Source organism: Blennius ocellaris (genome assembly GCF_963422515.1).
Source record: "Blennius ocellaris genome assembly, chromosome: 8".
NCBI lineage: Eukaryota > Metazoa > Chordata > Actinopteri > Blenniiformes > Blenniidae > Blennius > Blennius ocellaris.
The window spans coordinates 28,825,490-28,847,234 of record NC_137657.1 but is presented as its reverse complement, the minus strand read 5'-3'; the positions used below and the strand labels follow the sequence as shown (position 1 = coordinate 28,847,234).

Here is a 21,745-nt window from a genome sequence, read left to right as displayed (position 1 = left end):
AGGTGACAGGAAGCTGACTGCCCTCTGGTGGCGGTGACAGGAAGCTGACTGCCTCTGTGGCGGTGACAGGAGGCGGACTGCCCTCTGGTGGCGGTGACAGGAAGCCGACTGCCCTCTGGTGGCGGTTGACAGGAAGCAGACTGCCCTCTGGTGGCGGTGACCAGGAAGCAGACTGCCCTCTGGTGGCGGTGGACAGGAGGCGGACTGCCCTCTGGGTGGCGGTGACAGGAAGCCGACTGCCCCTCTGGTGGCGGTGACAGGAAGCAGACTGCCCTCTGGTGGCGGTGACAGGAAGCTGACTGCCCTCTGTGGCGGTGACAGGAAGCTGACTGCCCTCTGGTGGCGGTGACAGGAAGCTGACTGCCCTCTGGTGGCGGTGACAGGAAGCTGACTGCCCTCTGGTGGCGGTGACAGGAAGCTGCAGCGTCCAGCTGGGCCTGTTGGTCTGCGAGGCAGAATCCAACCTGCAACCCTGTGACTGACGACTCAGAACAAAGTACCGTTATCGTTTATTGAAGTTGAACTTTCCATGATGGCAAAACATTTAAAAAATAAATCACAGCCCAGAACGTTGAGCCTCGTTTCCACGACGACGTTTCCAAGTGAAAACTTTGTTTGTTTTGGGATCTGGTTCTGGTGCTGCGAGGCGGAACGCATGACCGGACCAGAAACATCTGGTTCAGGAGAACCAGGTTCCTGGTTCAGGAGAACCAGATGTTTCTGGTTCAGGAGAACCAGGTTCCTGGTGTAGTTGAACCAGGTCCTGGTGCAGACGGACCCTCATCAAGTCCAACAAAGTATGTTTGGACCAGTTAATGTAGCAAAGTTACAAACAGATGTAGAGAACCTGGCTGGACGGTTCTGGCGGGACCAGTTCCTCCTGACCAGTCAACCGGTTCAGGAAACAGATTGAGAGACGAGGTTCTGGAGACGGACGGATGTGGAGCTGCTGTCCTGAGTCGTTCTGGTCCATGAAGGTCCATGAAGGTTCTACGTCCGTCTGGTCGCTCAGGAAGAGGCCGAGGCTGCAGAGCCGAGCCGGTCCGGACCACCCACTGAACCCGCCTGACCCACCGGACCCACCGGACCCACCGGACCAGACCAACTGGACCCACTGGACCCACTGGACCCACCGGACCCACCGGACCCACCGGACCAGACCTACTGGACCCACTGGACCCGCCGGACCCACCGACCCACTGCACCTCCAGCCGATACCAGTGTCCTGGTCCCCCCCCCCCCCCCCCCCCCCCCCCCCCCCGTGTCCCCGTCACGCTCGGGAAAGGACATTTTGCTAAAAACGTACAAGAGGACGTCTCATGAAGACGTCATGTGCTTCAGGACAAACAGCATTATGTAGTGGGTTTGGGGGGGGCGGGGGGGGGGGGGGGGTGACCAGGACGTATTCCGCAGGATAGTGGGACGAGGCCTGGTGGGGGGGTTTGAACCATCAGTCCACCTTGTCACACGCTCGTGTCACCGTCTGGTTGAAGTCCTCAGGCTGGTCGGCGAAGACGTAGTGTCCGGCGCCGCGGATCGTCTGCGGTGACAACAGTTGGTTGGTGGTGAGACGGAGGACACGGCTCCACAGGCTGAGGACGTTCTAGTTGACACAGGAAGTAGTAGAGGACGTACTATGATGTCCACGAGGGGACGAGGGTCTTCTGTCCCTTCAGCGTCCAGCCGGCCTCACAGTCGACGGCCGACCGGCAGCCGTACACCACGGTCAGCGAGACGTCAGGGGACAGACGGTGGATCCTCTGGAGCATCGGCCTCCGAGCCCAGCCACAGTCCTCGCTCATCGCCTTGAAGGCTGCCTCCCCACTGAGGACCAGGGGGCAGGTAGAGAGGACATGGGGCAGGTAGAGAGGACCAGGGCAGGTAGAGGACCAGGGGAGATGGAGACAATCAGGGGCAGGTAGGAGACAATCAGGGGCAGATAAGAGGACAACCAGGGGCAGGTAGGAGACAATCAGGGGCAGATAAGAGACAACCAGGGGTAGTAGAGACAACCATGGGCAAATAAGAGACAACAGGGGGCAGATGAAAGACAATCAGGGGTAGATGGAGGACAGACAGGGGCAGACGGGGGCAGATAGAGACAGACGGGGGCAGATGGAGACAGACGGGGGCAGATGGGGGCAGATGGAGACAGACGGGGGCAGATGGAGACAGACGGGGCAGATGGGGGCAGATGGAGACAGACGGGGCAGATGGAGACAGACGGGGGCAGATGGGGACAGACGGGGGCAGATGGAGACAGACGGGGCAGATGGGGGCAGACGGAGACAGACGGGGGCAGATGGAGACAGACGGAGACAGACGGGGGCAGATGGGGGCAGACGGAGACAGACGGGGGCAGATGGGGGGCAGACGGAGACAGACGGGGGCAGACGGAGACAGACGGGGGCAGATGGAGACAGACGGGGGCAAATGAGACAGACGGGGGCAGATGGGGGCAGATGGAGACAGACGGGGGCAGATGGAGACAGGCGGGGGGCAGATGGGGGCAGACGGGAGACAGACGGGGGCAGACGGAGACAGACGGGGGCAGATGGAGACAGACGGAGACAGACGGGGGCAGATGGAGACAGACGGAGACAGACGGGGGCAGATGGAGACAGACGGGGGCAGATGGAGACAGACGGGGGCAGATGGAGACAGACGGGGGCAGATGGAGACAGACGGGGGCAGATGGGGCAGACCTGGGCGTCTGCACGTTGAGGTGGTAGATGTACTGGGACACGGTGTCGTCAGTGAACATGGAGGTGAACTTCTCCTGAGGTCCGGTCTGAAGGTCTGAACCAGAGACGGACCTGGGGGGACAAGGTGGTTGAGGACTGGACCAGCAAGGTCTGAACCAGAGACGGACCTGGGGGGACAAGGTGGGTTGAGACTGGACCAGCGTTATAGACCTTATAGACCTACTGCACTAGAACCATCAGTCAGTTCATGTTCGATGCAATAAAAGTATCTATCATTAAAGACAAAAGTCTCCCCTCCTCCTCCTCCACCTCCACATCCTCCTCCTCCACCTCACATCTCCTCCTCCACCTCCACATCCTCCTCCTCCACCTCCACATCCTCCACCTCCTCACCCAGCGGTCCCACCAGTCAGAAGGCCGGCCAGCGGGTTGAAGGGTCTGAACACGGCGCCCAGGGCTTTGATCCACACGGGCCGGTCGGCCTCCACCTTGTCGGGACGCTGGGGGAACCCCACGGCTCCACCAGGACCAGGTGCTTCACCCTGAGGGCCACAAACCAGGGTGGGTACAAGTAGAGCGACCAGTGACGCAGCAGAGAAAAGACAGCAGCTCCTTCCAGAGCGGGGCGGAGCCTCAGGGAGGGCCGCCATTGGTCCAACCAGGGCTGGGCGGAGCCTCAGGGAGGGCCGCCATTGGTCCAAACTGCCCAAAAGCGAATCATCGCAATTACGACGGCAGTCACTGGACCACCAGGGGGCGCTCCACCAGGGGGCTCCCACCGGGGGGTGCTCCACCGGGGGGGCTCTCCACCGGGGGGCTCCCCACCGGGGGCGCTCCACCGGGGGGCGCTCCACCAGGGGGCTCTCCACCAGGGGGCTCTCCACCGGGGGGCTCTCCACCAGGGGGGCGCTCCACCGGGGGGCGCCCACCAGGGGGCGCTCCACCGGGGGGGCCCTCCACCGGGGGGCGCTCCACCGGGGGGGGCCCTCCACCAGGGGGCGCTCCACCGGGGGCGCTCTCCACCGGGGGGCGCTCCACCGGGGGGCGCTCCACCGGGGGCGCTCTCCACCGGGGGGCGCTCCACCGGGGGGGCGCTCCACCGGGGGGCTCTCCACCAGGGGGCGCTCCACCGGGGGGGCCCTCCACCGGGGGGGCCCCTCCACCGGGGGGGCCCTCCACCAGGGGCGCTCCACCGGGGGGCGCTCCACCGGGGGGGGCCCTCCACCGGGGGCGCTCTCCACCGGGGGGCGCTCCACCGGGGGGCGCTCCACGGGGGGCGCTCCACCGGGGGCGCTCTCCACCGGGGGGGGCGCTCCACCGGGGGGCGGCAGTAGCTTCTGTGTAGTTACAGTGGAGAAGATTTAACAAGTTGTTCTTATTCCTTTTTTTAAACATTCGTCCTCCTTCGCTTGAATTTCAGCAAAAAACCAAACAAAGCAAACCAGTGACACGCCTCAGAACCAGAACGTCCTCCGGTCCAAAGAACCAGAGTGTCTCAGTGGACGACTACTAGGGGACTAGTTAATGATTTACGCAGCTCGTTAAGACGAGTTAATTAACGTGAACTAATGAACCCATGAAGGCGAAGCTTGTTGGAGGAGGAGAAGCTCCAGGTGTGACGTCGTCCGCGCCGACCAGACGAGCAGGGAAGACGGCTGGTGGACCAGGTCCTCTGTCCTCTGTCCCCGGGGGACTCGTCTGGACGACCCGTGACTTAAAGGGCGTCTTTGAGTTTTGGGAAACGATGACGTGCTTCACGTCTCGGGGGGTTTTTTCTTCTCAATGCAGGGTTTTGATGCTTACCGTGAATTAGAATTCTGTATTCTGGGAACACTGGAGGACAGTCGTCCTCTGAGAAGGAAGTGGACGGCGTCACTGGGACTTAATGGTCCCAGTGTGTGTGGATCAGACTGCAGGACTTAATGGTCCCAGATCAGACTCCAGGCTGTGGGACGTCTCACTGATTTGTTGTGATTCAAAGGCCATTTGTGAGATAAGAAGGAGGGATTCTCCTCGGTTAGTGATAAAGAGGGATAAGAGACAGAGGGGAGGGTTCATCACGCCGTCCTCGGGGGGATGGGGGGGGGGGGGGGGGGGGACCAACGTGGACAGACACACTGGGTCCAGTCCCAATTCTACCCCTTACCCCTACCCCTTTGAATTCTAGAGTCTATTGAGTCTAAGGGGTGTCGCATTTCACTCGTTCCCAGAGGTGGAGGGCTGTTCACCCTCTAAACGGAGCGATGCACACTTTAAACAGAGGGGTAGGAGGACATGGCCCGGAGGACTCGCATTTCACATCTCTACGCTTCTAAAGTTCTATCACCTGTTGTGTTTTATACGAGTAAGAGCGGCAGCAGCGCCGCCGTAGGGAGCTTCCCTGTGTCTTTGTTTGGTAGAGACTGTTTAGAACATTTTATTATTACACCGTAGAGTTCCAAAGTCTTCTTTGAAACGGGGACTGATATATATATATATATATTGTTATTCTTATATTATTGCTACCATTATTAGTAGTACTATACACGAGTATTATACACTATTACACATTGTTATGTGTATTATTGTTATTATTACTATATAACACCTACTTCTAATGCTCTACCACTGCACCTTACTATCTATTGATCTTGCTTTGATCTCCTGCTGATTTCTAAGTGCCCAAGTTCCGTTCTGAGTTTTACTTATGTCTTATACCCAGATATTTTATATTTTTATTTCTTACTTTTATTTCTATTCTATTGTATTTTATAATATTCGTATGTACCAGATTGCTGCAACAAGACAATTTCCCTTCGAGGATGAATAAAGTAATTATCTATATATCTATCTATACATTGATTGTTACCCCTTTGCCTTTGCCCTCGTTTTGGAGGGGTAGGGCTAAGGGGTAGGGCTAAGGGGTAGAGCTAAGGGGTAGGCTAAGGGGTAGGGCTAAGGGGTTGGGCTAAGGGGGTTGGGCTAAGGGGTAGGGCGAAGGGGTAGGGCTAAGGGGTAGGGCTAAGGGGTAGGGCTAAGGGGGAGGGCTAAGGGGAGGGCTAAGGGGGAGGGCTAAGGGGTAGGGCTAAGGGGTAGGGCTAAGGGGGAGGGCTAAGGGGTAGGGCTAAGGGGTAGGGCTAAGGGGTAGGGCTAAGGGGTAGGGGTACATTGATTGAATTGGGATTGTGCCACTGGGTCCGGTCCTCCTCTGCACCCACCTGCCTGGATGTGTGATGGCGTAGGACACGGCCAGGTAGCCCCCAGGTTGTGTCCCAGCAGGATCATGGCCTCCAGGCCCACCTTGCCCTCCACTGCTCCAGGGCCTCCACAAACTGGTCCTCGGCCCGCCGGGGGTCCCTGGAGAAGAGGGGTCTGGAGCTCTGGCCGAAGCCCAGCAGGTCCACGGCCAAGACGGGCCGGCGTCGCGAGAGCGCGTCCAGGTTCTGCGCCCAGAGGCCCACCCCCCCTCCGAACCCGTGCAGCAGGACCAGGGGGGTCTTCCCCCCACCCCACCCCCGGGGCCCGTCCCCGCCCAGGCTCAGGGTCCACAGCTGGCAGCCGGGGGAGACACGGGGACGAAGTGTCTGGAGAGACGGCCGCTGACGCCTGAGGACAGGAAGACCTCGTCACGAGGGACGACCCCCCCCCCCCCGCAGTGCCTCACCACACCCTGGAGACAGGGTGGAGGAGGAGGTGGAGGAGGAAGAGGAGGAGGAAGAGTTAGTGGGGGGGGGGGTCCTCACATCGCAGCATCCTGGTCTCTGCAGCCTGCAGGTCCTTCTGGGACGTGGGGCACCAGGAGGGGAGCCAGTTGGGGATCCAGCACCACCTGACACACACACACACACACACACACGCGCACGCACACAAACACAACAAACACACACACACCTTTATGAACCTTTTTAACCTTTATTAACCTTTATTAACCTTATTAACCCTTATTAACCCTTATTAACCCTTAATAACCCTTAATAACCCTTAATAACACTTAATAACACTTAATAACACTTAATAACACTAATAACCCTTATTAACCCTTAATAACCTTTATTAGCCTTTATTCTTTGATCCCTGAGCAGCAGCGGCGGGGAACCGCTGCGACCCTCCGACTCACTGAACACAATATTTTCATCTTTAAAACAAAACTTCTCAACTTGAGGCCCAAAACATAATTCTTAACAACATTTTAACCCTTTAAATACACTTTGAATGTCAATAATGTACATTTTTTAACAGTAAATCTTTTTTTTTTCAATATACTAATCATCAGATTAAAAAAAAAAAAAACGTGTTTTGATAAAATATGTTAATGATTAACAGCTAAATTTGTTAACACACTTTGTTATTTGTGGTATTGACTGGATGGTTTTGACTCCCAATCCCCCCAGGTGGAGGGTAGAGTATGGTGGAGCAGGGTGGAGTAGAGTGGAGCAGGGTGGAGCAGGGTGGAGTAGAGTGGAGCAGGGTGGAGCAGGGTGGAGCAGGGTGGAGTTACCTGATGGTGGTGTCCACGTAGCCCCGGACCCCCCTGGCCAGACCGTAGACCCCCACGGTGTCCAGAGCTCGGTCCAAAACCCTGCAGACAAGAAAACCACGACTCAGCAGATCCTGATTGGTGGAAAACATCCGTTTGTTTGTTTGGTTTGTTTAGAGAGGACGGCTTTAAATCGTCTGTCAGACTGGATCCAGGTCCACACAGAGACCAGAGTCAGACTGGATCCAGATCCACACAGAGACCAGAGTCAGACTGGATCCAGATCCGCACAGAGACCAGAGTCAGACTGGATCCAGGTCCACACAGAGACCAGAGTCAGACTGGATCCAGGTCCACACAGAGACCAGAGTCAGACTGGATCCAGGTCCACACAGAGACCAGAGTCAGACCAGGACCTCAGTTGATCCAGAACCAACCGAAGCTCACGAGAGTCAAGATCCTCGTTTCTACATTTAATACAATAATGTAAGAAAAGAGTGAAGATAGTGTTGTTATTATTATTATTATTATTGTTTTGTTATTGTTACTATTATTATTATTGTTGTTATCATTATGTTTATTATTGTTATCATTATTATTGTTGTTATTATTATCATTTGTATTATTGTTATTATTATTATTACTATTGTTATCATTATTATTATTAATAATAACATTATTGTTATTATTATTGTTATTATTATTATTATTATTGCTGTTACTATTGTTATTATTACTATTATTATTATTGTTGTTATTATTATGTTTATTATTGTTATCATTATTATTGTTGTTATTATTATCATTTGTATTATTGTTATTATTATTATTATTACTATTGTTATCATTATTATTATTAATAATAACATTATTGTTATTATTATTGTTATTATTATTATTATTATTATTGCTGTTACTATTGTTATTATTACTATTATTATTATTGTTGTTATTATATGTTTATTATTGTTATCATTATTATTGTTGTTATTATTATCATTTGTATTATTGTTATTATTATTATTACTACTGTTATCATTATTATTATTATTAATAATAACATTATTGTTATTATTATTGTTATTATTATTATTATTATTGTTACTATTATTATTACTATTGTTATTATTACTATTATTATTATTGTTGTTATTATTATGTTTATTATTGTTATCATTATTATTGTTGTTATTATTATCATTTGTATTATTATTATTATTATTACTATTGTTGTCATTATTATAAATAACATTATTATTGTTATTTTTATTGTTATTACTATTGTTATTGTTACTATTATTATTGTTGTTGTTGTTATTAATATTATTACTATTATTATTATTGTTGTTATTATTATGTTTATTATTGTTGTTATTATTATCATTTGTATTGTTATTATTATTATTATTATTATTATTATTACTATTGTTGTCATTATTATAAATAACATTATTATTGTTCTTTTTATTTTTATTGTTATTACTATTGTTATTGTTGTTGTTATTAATATTATTGTTATTAATATTATTATTATTATTATAGTGTCGTACCCTGGTCAAATCCAGCAACAGTCAACATCAATCACATAAAAGCAAGAACCACAAGGGTACGATGCAGTACAGTACGGTACGGTGCGGTACGGTACGGTACGGTACGGTACGGTAAGGTAAGGTATAATTAATGAAGAAAGTGTAAATGATTGCATAAACCCACAACAAGTGAAGAAGGAACGTCCAGAAGGTTTTTGAGACAAAGATCAAATATTCATGTCTTGTTCTTTATTCGTGTTTGATTTGACTGTAAATCACAGTTACTAGGATACCAGACCACGTGATGCACGTGTTCTAAAATATGTTCCATGTTGATATTGGGAAGACTTGACTGAATTAAAAAAATTAAAAATGATGATGATGCATCTTTTTTTTTTCATATTTGAGGATCATTTCCATCAGTTGTTATTCGTCTAATCGAGTTTACAAAGCGGTTTGCAGGATGTAAACTTCACGGTCCTTCGTCACGGAGGATGTTGAAGAGGCTTAAAAAGTCGACGTTAGTTTTAGAAACAAGAGTTTTCAGAGTTTTCAGAGTTTTAGTAGTTTTAACGGTTCCTCCTCCTGAATGTTGACACGCGAGCGGCAGCAACACGGGATGTTTACCTCAAATTCACCAACTTCTACAACTCTTTAAACCTCGAAACCAGAGCGACAAACACCGCAACTTAAACATCCAGACGTTCTTAAACGACCGCGGTAGTTTCGCGCCGGAAAACGGAGTTTAAAGGTGTTTTTTTGGGGGTAAAAACTCACCCTTTGCTCGCCGCCTCGTCCACAGCCATTCCGCTCGCTGCCCAGGCTCCTTGTCACGTGGTGTCTAGCGACTTCCAACTCGAGCCGTTCGATTTTAATACCGGCGTCACGTCAGCAGGGCGGCGCCGCCCAGAAGCCGTCCCCGCCCACCGGCCTCTCCTCTCCGTAGGACAAAACAAGCGGCGTCCGTGAGCGATGCGGAAGCAGCTGAGCTGTCAGAGCGCCGATCAGCTGCTCTGCAGGACGGGAGAGTTTAGTGGTAAGTTTAAGAATAAAACCCACGATTTGTCATCTGTTCTTCTTTATTTTTAACTCGCCGTGTCTGAATCTTACACGCAAGTTGGTTCTGGAAGCTTTCATCTGCTGGGTTCTAAGAACTCTGTTCTAGGAAACTGGTGTTTCGCGTTGAGTCATCCTGGGACGAATCAATGCGTTGACTTTTTACTTTAGTTTCTTTTTTTTTTTAATAAGACATTTAAAGGGAGCATGTTGAAGTTAACCAATGACTTATTGGTCCAAATGTGGTCACATCTGAAATCCACTGTTCGAAGTGTTTTAAAGAAGTTATGACAACTCCAGGGTCGTTTAAACTGTAATTTAAGGTGGGTCACTTTTATCTGCACGGTTCAGAATCAACGCGATTTAAAGTCATTTATAGGCACAGACGTGGAGTTTGCAGGATTATAAGCAACGAGAAAGATGCATGAAACAAAACTGTACAAATAAGAGTTAAAGGTTCAGTGCAACATAAACGAAATACCGAAAAATAACAGAAGAGAATCACAATTATTTTATTGTGAAGTCTTGATTAAGTGAATAAAATCCGATTTGTATGAGTGAGTTGTCGAAGATGAATCAATGAAAATCACAGAAATGCTTTCAAACGTAGCAGGTCATATGTTAGGATTTCAGATTAAAAGCCTCTAACGAACACACACACACACACACACACACACACACACTCAGACTGTCTCTGCTGGTTGCAGTGGGAGTGGCAGCAGCCTGGTGACGTAGAGGCTGCAGACCCCGCCCCCCCAGTCCCCCCATTCCCCCCCCCCCCCTCGCACTGGGTGCAGCAGGCTTCTCACTCCCCAGACCGGACCTCCACCCAGACCTCCACCCAGACCTCCACCCGGACTCCTCAGACCAGCACGTCTCCTGAGCTGGACCAGAGGCCGACACACACACACACACACACACACACACACACACTACGGTGAGTACGACCAAGAGCACCACAGGGCCCCTCCCCCTGTGTGTGTGTGTGTGTGTGTGTGTGTGTGTGTGTGTGTGTGTGTGTGTGTGTGTGTGTGTGTGTGTGTGTGTGTGTGTGTGTGTGTGTGTGTGTGTGTGTGTGTGTGTGTGTGTGTGTGTGTTTCAGCTGCTTCTGTCTGTAAAGTGGACTCGTCCTCTGAGACGTGAACCTGCATCAACTCTGTCTGCATTCAACACACACACACACACACACACACACACACACACACACACACACACACACACACACACACACACACTCTGTGCTGCAGGCGTCCAGCGAGCCGGGCGCCATGCTGCAGGAGCCGCCAGCAGGTGGCGCCGCACCGGCCTTCACCCCCCTGGTGGTGCTGGAGCTGGCCCCCGACGCCCGAGAGGAGGCCGTCGCCTGGCTGCTGGGCCGGATCCGAGACCCGCAGCACCAAGGAGGTGTGGCGCCCCCCCCCCCCCCCCCCCCCCCGCCCCCGCCGCCGCCATTCTCTCCTCGCCTTGCGCCCCCCTGGTGTTTTTAACCCTCCGCCTCCCGCCAGGCGCCGAGCTGCTGGTGGGCCAGTTGGGTCCCGGGCTGGAGGCCCCGGAGAAAACCAACCCCAACGTGTTCCTGGTGGGCGCGTCCAGAGAACGGCTGCTGTCCGGCGCCGAGGACGTAGGGCTCTTCAAGGAGTACGGCGACGGCTCCATGAGGGGCTTCACCTGCGCCAACAAGCTCAACTTCAAAGACTTCAAAGGTAAAGAGGAAGCTGCAATCTGAGGCTCCGCCCACACCAGGAGCCTGGTTCCCCTAAACCAGGAACCTGGTTCTCCTGAACCTGATGTTTCTGGCCTGTCGTCCACACGAGGCGGTTTTAGAAGCGTGAAAACAGGTTTTTTTTTTTAACTCGGGTCCCAGAGTTGGGGAAATTCTAAAACCCCGGCTCGTGCCGTCCAACCCCCCCGGGGTGAGGACGGTAAGGACGGTAAAGATAGCAAAGACCATCTGTGGACAAAAGTTGTTGCCTAAAAGCCTCCAGAAATCTGAACGAAGTTTGGTAGGGCTGCTCAATTAATCCCCGGTAATGGAGCCGCCCTGCTGTTTGGTCCGTCCCTCTGGTGTGGACCAAACAGCAGCATTGTCCCTTTGACGTCTTGTCCCCCACCAGGGGACGGCGACGGCTTCCTCAGCATGGCCGAGTGTCAGTACATCGTCAAACACGAGCTGGACAACCTGCGAGCCAAAGACGAGAGCCACGTCCCCGGACACAGCCAGGCCAGACTGTACCCAGGAAAATCCCTCGGTGAGTCCGACGATCCGCCTCGGGTTCCACTTCAAACCTTGCGTGAAGGGGAATCGGCGTCGGGACAAAAACCCCCGGGATGTTCGATTGTTTGTTAGGGACTCGTTCATGTGTGACGGCGCCTTTAGACCATCTTTTATCCACGTCTAGACCAGGGGTCGGCAACCCCCGGCTCTTTGATCCCTCCACTGCAGCTCTTTGATCCCTCCACTGTGGCTCTTTGGTCCCTCCACTGCTGCTCCTGGAACCTCCATCCCACTGCAGTTCATCCCGGAGGGACATAAGGAGGCAAAGCCACCCAGAGAGGGACGTAAGGAGGCAAAGCCACCCAGAGCGCAGTCCTCTGAGTAGGGTAGAATGTAGGCGGGTCGTGAACGACGCAGTGATGTAACGTCATTACAACAATAATGGATGAAGAACGTAGAATCGCGGCTGCAGGTCTTGACAGCGGCTCAACTGGTGTCTGAAGCTGGGAGCTTCCTGTGCCTTTCACAGTAAAAGCCCACAGTTCCAGGAGGTTCATTACAGACTTGTTGAGAGTGACGGAACATTCTAGTGAATTACACAACTACAGGACATTAAAGACACACCATCACACTCATGGTTCTAACAATCCACATCTCCCACATTTATCTTCCATTTTAATAATGTGTAGCGATAAAGGAGCTGAGAGCTGCAATGCATTATGGGAGTTTCTGTTTGTGGTGTTTTAAATGTAACTATTGGGGGTTATGTTAGGTTTGTAGTGTCGGTAGTAATTGTGTTTTTGTTGCTTAGTTCATGTAGTTTAGTTTATTAGTTGTAAGTCGTCAACCAGCAGTGAAGAAGGTTTAGTGTGTCGTGTCCTCCTGGCATGGTCTTCCTGGGGGACTGTCAAAATAAAAGCGTGCGGCTCTCTGGGTGTTGCGTTCAGTGGGAAACGGGACCAAATGGCTCTTTGAGCATTAAAGGTTGCCGACCCCTGGTCTAGACGGTTCTAAAGCAGAACGACAGACACTCCATGCAGGTTTTGTGGAGTACCTGAAGGAAACCTTGAGAACGTGGACAGTTCACGCGGAACGACCCGCGTTTTTTGACGGTAGCTTGTTGAACGTTGCGTTCTGCCGCCACCGTGTGGCGGAGAGTGTGACTGCAGCTGCAGAGCGTCACGTGTGGGTTCGTCCTCCAGTTCGCAGGCTGCAGTCCAAAGGCATCTTGGTCCAGATGTTTCCTCTGCACGAGAGAGAAGAGCTGAAGAGACTTTCGTTCTCCTGGTACCAGAAGGTGAAGTTTGCCTTCCAGCCTCTGGGTGAGTCCGAGGAACGTTCTCGTCGGGAGACGATCCGTCCAGCTCCCGTCCTCACTGTGGCTGGTCTGCAGTGTCTTCCTGTGCGTCCACACCGTGTCCTCTCGTCCTCGTCCCCCAGACGACATCAGACAGTACTACGGCGAGGGCCAGGCCCTGTACTTCGGCTTCCTGGAGTACTTCACGCTGGCCCTGCTGCCCATGGCGCTCGTCGGCGTGCCGTACTACCTGTTCGACTGGGAGGACTACGACAAATATGTGGTGTTCGCCGCTTTCAACCTGGTGTGGTGCACCGTCATCCTGGAGGTACGGTAGTCCCTCAGCCAGAACCATACAATCCAGTCTTCCTGGAGGTAATCCCTCAACCAGAACCCTATAATCCAGTCTTCCTGGAGGTACGGTAATCCCTCAACCAGAACCCTATAATCCAGTCTTCCTGGAGGTACGGTAGTCCCTCAACCAGAACCCTATAATCCAGTCTTCCTGGAGGTACGGTAGTCCCTCAACCAGAACCCTATAATCCAGTCTTCCTGGAGGTACGGTAGTCCCTCAACCAGAACCATACAGTCCGGTCTTCCTGGAGGTAATCCCTCAACCAGAACCCTATAATCCAGTCTTCCTGGAGGTACGGTAGTCCCTCAACCAGAACCCTATAATCCAGTCTTCCTGGAGGTATGGTAGTCCCTCAACCAGAACCCTATAATCCAGTCTTCCTGGAGGTACGGTAGTCCCTCAACCAGAACCATACAGTCCGGTCTTCCTGGAGGTAATCCCTCAACCAGAACCCTATAATCCAGTCTTCCTGGAGGTACGGTAGTCCCTCAACCAGAACCCTATAATCCAGTCTTCCTGGAGGTACGGTAGTCCCTCAACCAGAACCATACAGTCCGGTCTTCCTGGAGGTAATCCCTCAACCAGAACCCTATAATCCAGTCTTCCTGGAGGTACGGTAGTCCCTCAACCAGAACCCTATAATCCAGTCTTCCTGGAGGTACGGTAGTCCCTCAACCAGAACCATACAGTCCGGTCTTCCTGGAGGTAATCCCTCAACCAGAACCCTATAATCCAGTCTTCCTGGAGGTACGGTAGTCCCTCAACCAGAACCCTATAATCCAGTCTTCCTGGAGGTACGGTAGTCCCTCAACCAGAACCCTATAATCCAGTCTTCCTGGAGGTACGGTAGTCCCTCAACCAGAACCATACAGTCCGGTCTTCCTGGAGGTAATCCCTCAACCAGAACCCTATAATCCAGTCTTCCTGGAGGTACGGTAGTCCCTCAACCAGAACCATACAGTCCGGTCTTCCTGGAGGTAATCCCTCAACCAGAACCCTATAATCCAGTCTTCCTGGAGGTACGGTAGTCCCTCAACCAGAACCCTATAATCCAGTCTTCCTGGAGGTAATCCCTCAACCAGAACCATACAATCCAGTCTTCCTGGAGGTACGGTAGTCCCTCAACCAGAACCATACAATCCAGTCTTCCTGGAGGTACGGTAGTCCCTCAACCAGAACCCTATAATCCAGTCTTCCTGGAGGTAGGGTAGTCCCTCCACCAGAACCCTGTAATCCAGTCTTCCTGGACGTAATCCCTCAACCAGAACCAGCAGAACCGGACCGTCAGAACCCCTGCTGACCCTGACGTTCTCCCCCCTGCAGTTGTGGAAGCGCTTCAGCGCCTCGCTGGCGTTCCGCTGGGGAACCCTGAGCAGGAAGAAGGCCTTCGAAGAACCCCGTCCCGGTTTCCACGGCGTCCTGGGCTTCAACCCGGTGACGGGGCGCGAGGAGCCGGTCTACCCCGCCGCCAAGAGGCACCTGCGGGTCTACCTGGTGTCGGTTCCCTTCGTGCTGCTGTGCCTCTACCTGTCGCTCTACGTCATGATGGTCTACTTCCAGCTGGAGGGCTGGGCCCTGACCCTCCACGACCAGGACCCCACCTTCTGGACCGGAGTCCTGCTCTTCATCCCCAGCATCATCTACGCCGTGGTCATCGAGGTCCTGAACCTCGTCTACCGATACGCTGCCGAGTTCCTCACCGAGTGGGGTGAGTACCTCTGGAGGGGCCGGTCCTGGTCCTGGTCCTGGTCCTGGTCCTGGAGGGGCTGGTCCTGGTCCTGGTCCTGGTCCTGGTCGGGCTCCAAAAATCAACAAGTGTGACGTTTTCATGGTTCCAGTGGTTCTAACAGGAACCATGTTTCCTCTGTTAGAGAACCACCGTCTGGAGTCGTCCTACCAGAACCACCTGGTGCTCAAGGTGCTGGTGGTGAGTACCTGTACTGCTACCGCTACTGCTACTGCTGCCGCTGCTACTACCACTACTGCTACCGCTACTGCTACTTCTGCTGCTGCTGCTACTGCTACCGCTACTGCTACCGCTACTGCTACTGCTACCGCTTCCGCTACTGCTGCTACTATTGCTATTGCTATTGCTACTGCTACCCTACCGCTACTGCTATTGCTACTGCTACTGCTTCTGCTACCCTACCGCTACTGCTGCTGCTGCTGCTGCTACTGCTACTACTTCTACTGCTACTGCTACTACTTCTACCGCTACCGCTTCTGCTACCGCTACTTCTACTGCTGCTACTGCTACTTCTACTGCTGCTACTGCTACTACTTCTACTGCTGCTACTGCTACTTCTACTGCTGCTACTGCTACTTCTACTGCTGCTACTGCTACTACTTCTACTGCTGCTACTTCTACTGCTGCTACTGCTACTACTTCTACTGCTGCTACTGCTACTTCTACTGCTACTACCTCTGCTACTTCTACTGCTGCTACTGCTACTACCTCTGCTACTTCTACTGCTGCTACTGCTACTTCTACTGCTGCTACTGCTACTGCTACTTCTACTGCTGCTACTGCTACTTCTACTGCTGCTGCTAATGCTACTACTTCTACTGCTACTAATACTGCTACTTCTACTGCTGCTGCTGCTACTGCTGCTTCACTCCACCTCAGGCTGACGTCTCTCCTCGTCTCTCCTCCAGTTCAACTTCGTCAACTGTTTCGCCTCCCTGTTCTACATCGCCTTCGTCATGCACGACATGGTGCTGCTGAGACAGGTGGAGACACCAACTACACCTTCTACTACACCTTACTACACCTGACTACATCCCCACTACACCTTCTACTACACCTCCTCCTCCAGTCGGGTTCATTTCATGTCTTCATTGCTTCTGTTAAATGTGAAATCTACATATTACAACATGCCTACGTCCTGATTGTTTACTGCTCGTTTGTTTCCACCCCCCTCCACCCCCCCTCCACCCCCCCTCCTCCACCCCCCCAGAGTCTGGCCACCCTGCTGATCACCAGTCAGATCCTGAACCAGGTGATGGAGGCCTTCCTGCCCTACTGGCTGCAGAGGAGACGCAACAAGAAGACGCTGCGCCGGGTGCAGAGGAGGCGCCTCCTGGAGGAGCAGGAGCTCCCCCTGGAGGAGCAGGTCCGGCTGGAGGCCGACATGAGCACCTACCTGGTGAGCACACACACACACACACACACACACACACACACACACACACACACACACAGCTCGGTCCTGCCAGATGTTCCCCAACATGTGTGGCCCTCAGGGGACGTTCGACGACTACCTGGAGCTCTTCCTGCTGTTCGGCTACGTCAGCCTGTTCTCCTGCGTCTACCCTCTGGCCGCCGTCCTCGTCGTCCTCAACAACGTCACCGAGGTTTATTCTGACGCCTTCAAGATGTGTCGCGTCTTCAAGCGCCCGTTCTCCGACCCCGCGGCCAACATCGGCGTCTGGCAGGTGAGACAGGCTGGACGCAGTGAGACAGGCTGGAGACAGGGAGACAGGCTGGACGGACTGGACGCAGTGAGACAGACTGGACACAGGGAGACACGCTGGACGGACTGGAGACAGGGAGACAGGCTGGACACAGTGAGACAGACTGGACGGACTGGATGCAGTGAGACAGGCTGGACACAGTGAGACAGACTGGACGCAGTGAGACAGGCTGGACACAGTGAGACATGCATGACACAATGAGACAGACTGGAAGCAGTGAGACAGACTGGACACAGTGAGACACACTGCACGGGCTGGACGAAGTGAGACAGGCTGGAGACAGGGAGACAGACTGGACGCAGTGAGACAGGCTGGACACAGTGAGACACGCTGGATGCAGTGAGACAGGCTGCAGACATGGAGACAGGCTGGACACAGTGAGACAGGCTGGACGCAGTGAGACAGACTGGACACAGTGAGACACTAGATGGACTGGACGCAGTGAGACAGGCTGGACACAGTGAGACAGTCTGATTGGACTGGACACAGTGAGACACGCTGCACGGGCTGGACGAAGTGAGACAGGCTGGAGACATGGAGACAGGCTGGACACAGTGAGACAGGCTGGAGACATGGAGACAGGCTGGATGCAGTGAGACAGACTGGACACAGTGAGACACTAGATGGACTGGACGCAGTGAGACAGACGTCCAGAGACAGTTGAGAGTCTTCGGTGTGGTGAGACAGACTGTCTTCCAGCTGGCCTTCGAGGCGATGAGCGTCATGGCGGTGGTGACCAACTGCTGCCTGATCGGAATGTCTCCGCAAGTCAGAGCCTTTTTCACCGAGTCGGAGACACAACTCATCCTGTGGACCGTCGCCATCGAGGTACACACACACACACACACACACACACACACACACACACACACACACACACACACACACACACACACACACACACACACACACACACACACACACACACACCAGTTTGAAACGCTGGATAAAGATTCTCTGATAGATTTAAACCAACATCCTGACGTGCTGCCATGTTGTCGCCACTAGAGGGAGCCACAGTTTAAACCTCACACACTCACTCCATTACACTCCGTTACCTACCCCCCCCCCCCTCCCCCGCCGCCCCCAACGGTTCCTGGAAGTCCTGTACTTCCCCGCATCAGGTGTCTCCTGCGGTGGACGACTTGTTGACCCTTCAGCTCCAGTTTCTCGTCTGGAAGGAGAAGAAAGCAGCAGCAGCCTCACCTGGCGCTGAGGATCAGTGGAGGCCGGCAGCCATGTTGGCTCGTTACCGCGACGATCGGAGTTAACGTACCAGGCTGGATTGTGGCCGGCCAATCTGCTTGTGCGTTGCCGTTTCCACGGAAACAGACAATGTTGCAGTGTAAACAGGAGACGGTGTGTCTCAGGCGTCTGAAGGAGAATCTTCTGTCCTTCGAGTGGCGACTTTATGACTTTATGACTTTATGACTTTATGCTCACGTGCTGTCTGCCGCATTTATGGTCTCACGTCCTCCGTCCCCCACCCTCCGTCCTCCATCCTCCGTCCCCCACCCTCCGTCTAACCTTGTGCTGCTGAACACCCACAAGTACAAAGGAGTCCTGGATATCGTGAGCAATCAGTGATCAGGGTTCCTTGTTGGTCAGTGGAGCGTCGGTACCGACCGGAGAGACGACCCTCCTGGTCGGTGCTCCCGTCAGACAGAACCGCTGGTATTTCCTGTACAAGTACAAAGCAGAAGGACAGGACGCTCTGGTCAGTTGGTCTGTCCTCCAGACTTTCGTGGGTCCTTGTCAGAGTTCAGAGGTGTCCGAGGTGTGAAATGGAAGTTTCCTCTTCTTGCAGACGTTTCGTTTCGTTGTGTCGTCGAGTAAAATCAAGAGTGACTCTCCAGGTTGTGGTTTGTCCTCTTTTAGATCCGGGACGGAGACGCTGGCTGTCTTCGTCCCCACCGTCTCGCTCACGACTGTCACGAAGGCCAGAACCCTCTATGGAACAGAACCTGATTGACGGAACCCGAACCCGGGATGTAGAAACGGTTGGTTGACTCCCTGTGGTGTCCTCTGCTTGCAGCACGGCCTCCTGGCCCTCAAGTTCATCCTGACCTTCCTCATCCCCGACGTTCCCAAACACATCCAGATCAAACTGGCCCGCCACGAGTTCGAGTCCCTGGAGGCCCTCAAGAAAAAGGTGAGAACCGACGCCTGGAAAGGGTTTTAATTCCAAATGTGGTCTTTGGTTTGGTTGGTGGTCGCAGTGTGACGTGTGAAGAGCCACGAGGCTGGACGAGTAGGAAGGGGGCGTGGCCAAACCAGGGCCTGGACACACCCTGAATGAGACGGACGTCCCGTCTGGGACGTCCAGAACACCGGAGGGTCTCGCATCTCAGACCCTCTTGAGTTTGTCTGCAGGGTTCTGGGTCAACGTGGTCTGGAGGGACCGAGGAGTCAAAGAACACCGAGTAGCGGCGAGGTTCCCGTTAGAACCGCTTTAATACCGTCTGAACGTTTTCGTCCAAGTCAGTCGGGCGTCGGCGGCTTCATGCTGCAGGTTGAAACGACTGACGAGGTTCTCAAGGGGACGGTTGATCGACGTTCTGACCTGAATCCACGACTTCTCTCTGTCTCAGCTTCTGGTTCATCCCTTTCTTTCAGGTTCTCGTGTCGTCGGTTCTACTGTCCAGTTGTTGTGTTCCAGAGCAAGACGAGCGTTTCAGTACCGAGCTCAGTGACGTTCCTCCACTCCGACAGTTCAAACACTAATCGAACGGCGTTTCTTTTGCAGTCTTGGACGTTTCATCTTGACTCTGTTTGTTCAGAACCTGTATTTGTGTTGTGACCGGTGTTGTTCTATTGGTTCTGCAGTGGCGGCGCCGTGGAGGGTGAGTGGCCGTTCAGCTCACCGCACCAAGTGATTTAACGTTTAACGCAGACGGCCGTGTGGTGAATTTGTGATTAACGCCGATTTGGACGTGATGTTTTTCTCATCAAATTAACCGACGTCACTTCATTTCACTCCAACGTTGTTGTTCTTGCATCGTTCCCCCGGTGGAACCGAGGACCTCCAGGGTTCTCCTGAAAACTCATCCAGCTCCTCTAAACGTCCCCCTAGTGGCTCCACTGGGAACAGTTTCTGTGTCTGTACCTGTATATGCTAATGAGCTGTCTGGCCACGCCCACTAATGTCTGCTTCCTGGCAGCATTTTAGAAGAGTTCATCTCCCTGTGGGGGTCAAAGGTCAAAGTATCGCTGCCAGCAGGAGAGCGCCGGACCAGGAGTACCAGACCAGGAGCGTTGGACCAGGAGAGCCGGACCAGGACCGTCGGACCAGTAGAGTTGGACCAGGAGCGTGGGACCGGGAGCGTCGGACCGGGAGCGTGGGACCGGGAGCGTCGGACCAGTAGAGCCGGACCGGGAGTGTCGGACCAGCAGCGCCGGACCAGTAGAGCCGGACCGGGAGCGTCGGACCGGGAGAGCCGGCCCGGGACCGCCGGACCGGGAGAGCCGGACCGGGACCGCCGGACCGGGAGCGCCGGACCAGGACCGCCGTACCAGTAGAGCCAGACCAGGAGCGTCGGACCAGGATCGTCGGACCAGGATCGCCGTACCAGTAGAGCCAGACCAGGACCGTCGGACCAGGTTCGCCAGTCGGCCTGCAGGCCGGAGGTGATGACAGACTCTGGGCAGACGCCTCCTTCAGGAGGAACTCGATCGCCCCACGACTCTCTCTCTCTTGGCTGCCACTCTCCTGGCGCGGCGCCAGCAGCTGCTGCCAGTTCAAACCTCCCGGCAGCCAATCAGAGCGCAGGAACCCGGTGACCCGGGAGGCCTGACTGAACGTCCAGGCTTTAAGGTGGTCAAAGTGTTCTTCTGTTCCTGAGACTGAGCTCTGCAGCAGAACCCGGTTCCACCTGGACCGGGACAGGAACCCGGTTCCACCTGGACCAGGAGAGGAACCCGGTTCCACCTGGACCGGGACAGGAACCCGGTTCCACCTGGACCAGGAGAGGAACAATGAGCTGCAGTTCAGACAAGCAATGCCTCAAATGCATGTTTCCTTCTGACTCCTTCAACCTGCTGCACTTCCTGTTCTTTCCCCAGCAGGAGGCGGAGCCTCCGGTCACCTGGACGGTTCCTCCTCCCTGATTGGTCCAAACCTCCGGTCGTCAGAGGAAACCTGGATTTTTGCTCCTCAACTTTTCTTTGTGTTTCAGAAAATGTTGGAGGCCGCGGAGAAGTGAGGAAGAGGAGGACCACTGACCACACAATGACCATGGACACTGACACTGACCACACACTGACCATGGAAACTGACACTGACCACACAATGACCACGGACACTGACCACACACTGACCACTGACACTGACCACACAATGACCATGGACACTAACCACACAATGACCACGGACACTGACCACACACTGACCATGGACACTGGCACTGACCACACAATGACCACGGACACTGACACTGACCACGGACACTGACCACACAATGACCACGGACACTGACCACGGACACTGACCATGGACACTGACCACGGACACTGACCACGGACACTGACCACACTGCTCTGCTGCTCTCCTCCCGTGGTGATTCTGAAACGATGGATTCAGGAGAACTTGATCTTCGTCTCCACCCAGAGTCCTGGTGGCTGCTCAATGAACTGCACTGTGGGGGGTCCAGGGTGGAGGG

The 21,745-nt window shown here is 53.3% G+C and overlaps 2 protein-coding genes across 6 annotated transcripts; one reads left to right on the top strand and one right to left on the bottom strand.

Moving 5' to 3' along the window:
• Positions 1–525: 525 nt before the first annotated feature.
• Positions 526–9,505, bottom strand: abhd5a (abhydrolase domain containing 5, lysophosphatidic acid acyltransferase a). Its single transcript, XM_080500598.1, is given in 13 exon segments — positions 526–1,592; positions 1,636–1,824; positions 2,706–2,778; positions 2,781–2,816; positions 3,099–3,114; positions 3,116–3,216; positions 3,219–3,247; positions 5,903–5,948; positions 5,951–5,989; positions 5,992–6,311; positions 6,433–6,513; positions 7,183–7,263; positions 9,468–9,505. Coding segments are annotated over 13 exon segments (1,182 nt in total). The 5' UTR covers positions 9,497–9,505; the 3' UTR covers positions 526–1,450.
• Positions 9,506–10,536: 1,031 nt separating this feature from the next.
• ano10a (anoctamin 10a) lies at positions 10,537–21,729 on the top strand. Of its 5 annotated transcripts, XM_080500395.1 has the most exons (16): positions 10,537–10,683; positions 10,994–11,150; positions 11,252–11,449; positions 11,861–11,995; positions 13,164–13,283; positions 13,402–13,586; positions 14,937–15,321; positions 15,485–15,540; positions 16,269–16,343; positions 16,571–16,759; positions 16,857–17,048; positions 17,787–17,915; positions 19,123–19,239; positions 19,914–19,930; positions 21,263–21,312; positions 21,529–21,562. In XM_080500395.1, exons 2-15 carry the CDS (start codon positions 11,015–11,017, stop codon positions 21,306–21,308), a joined length of 1,980 nt encoding a protein of 659 aa, XP_080356521.1. In that variant the 5' UTR covers positions 10,537–10,683; positions 10,994–11,014; the 3' UTR covers positions 21,309–21,312; positions 21,529–21,562. The 5 variants fall into 5 exon arrangements, with proteins under 5 accessions (XP_080356521.1, XP_080356524.1, XP_080356520.1 ...); XM_080500398.1 differs by lacking the exon at positions 19,914–19,930 and having other exon boundaries at positions 21,529–21,729; XM_080500394.1 differs by having other exon boundaries at positions 21,263–21,729.
• The last annotated feature ends 16 nt before the right edge of the window (positions 21,730–21,745 follow it).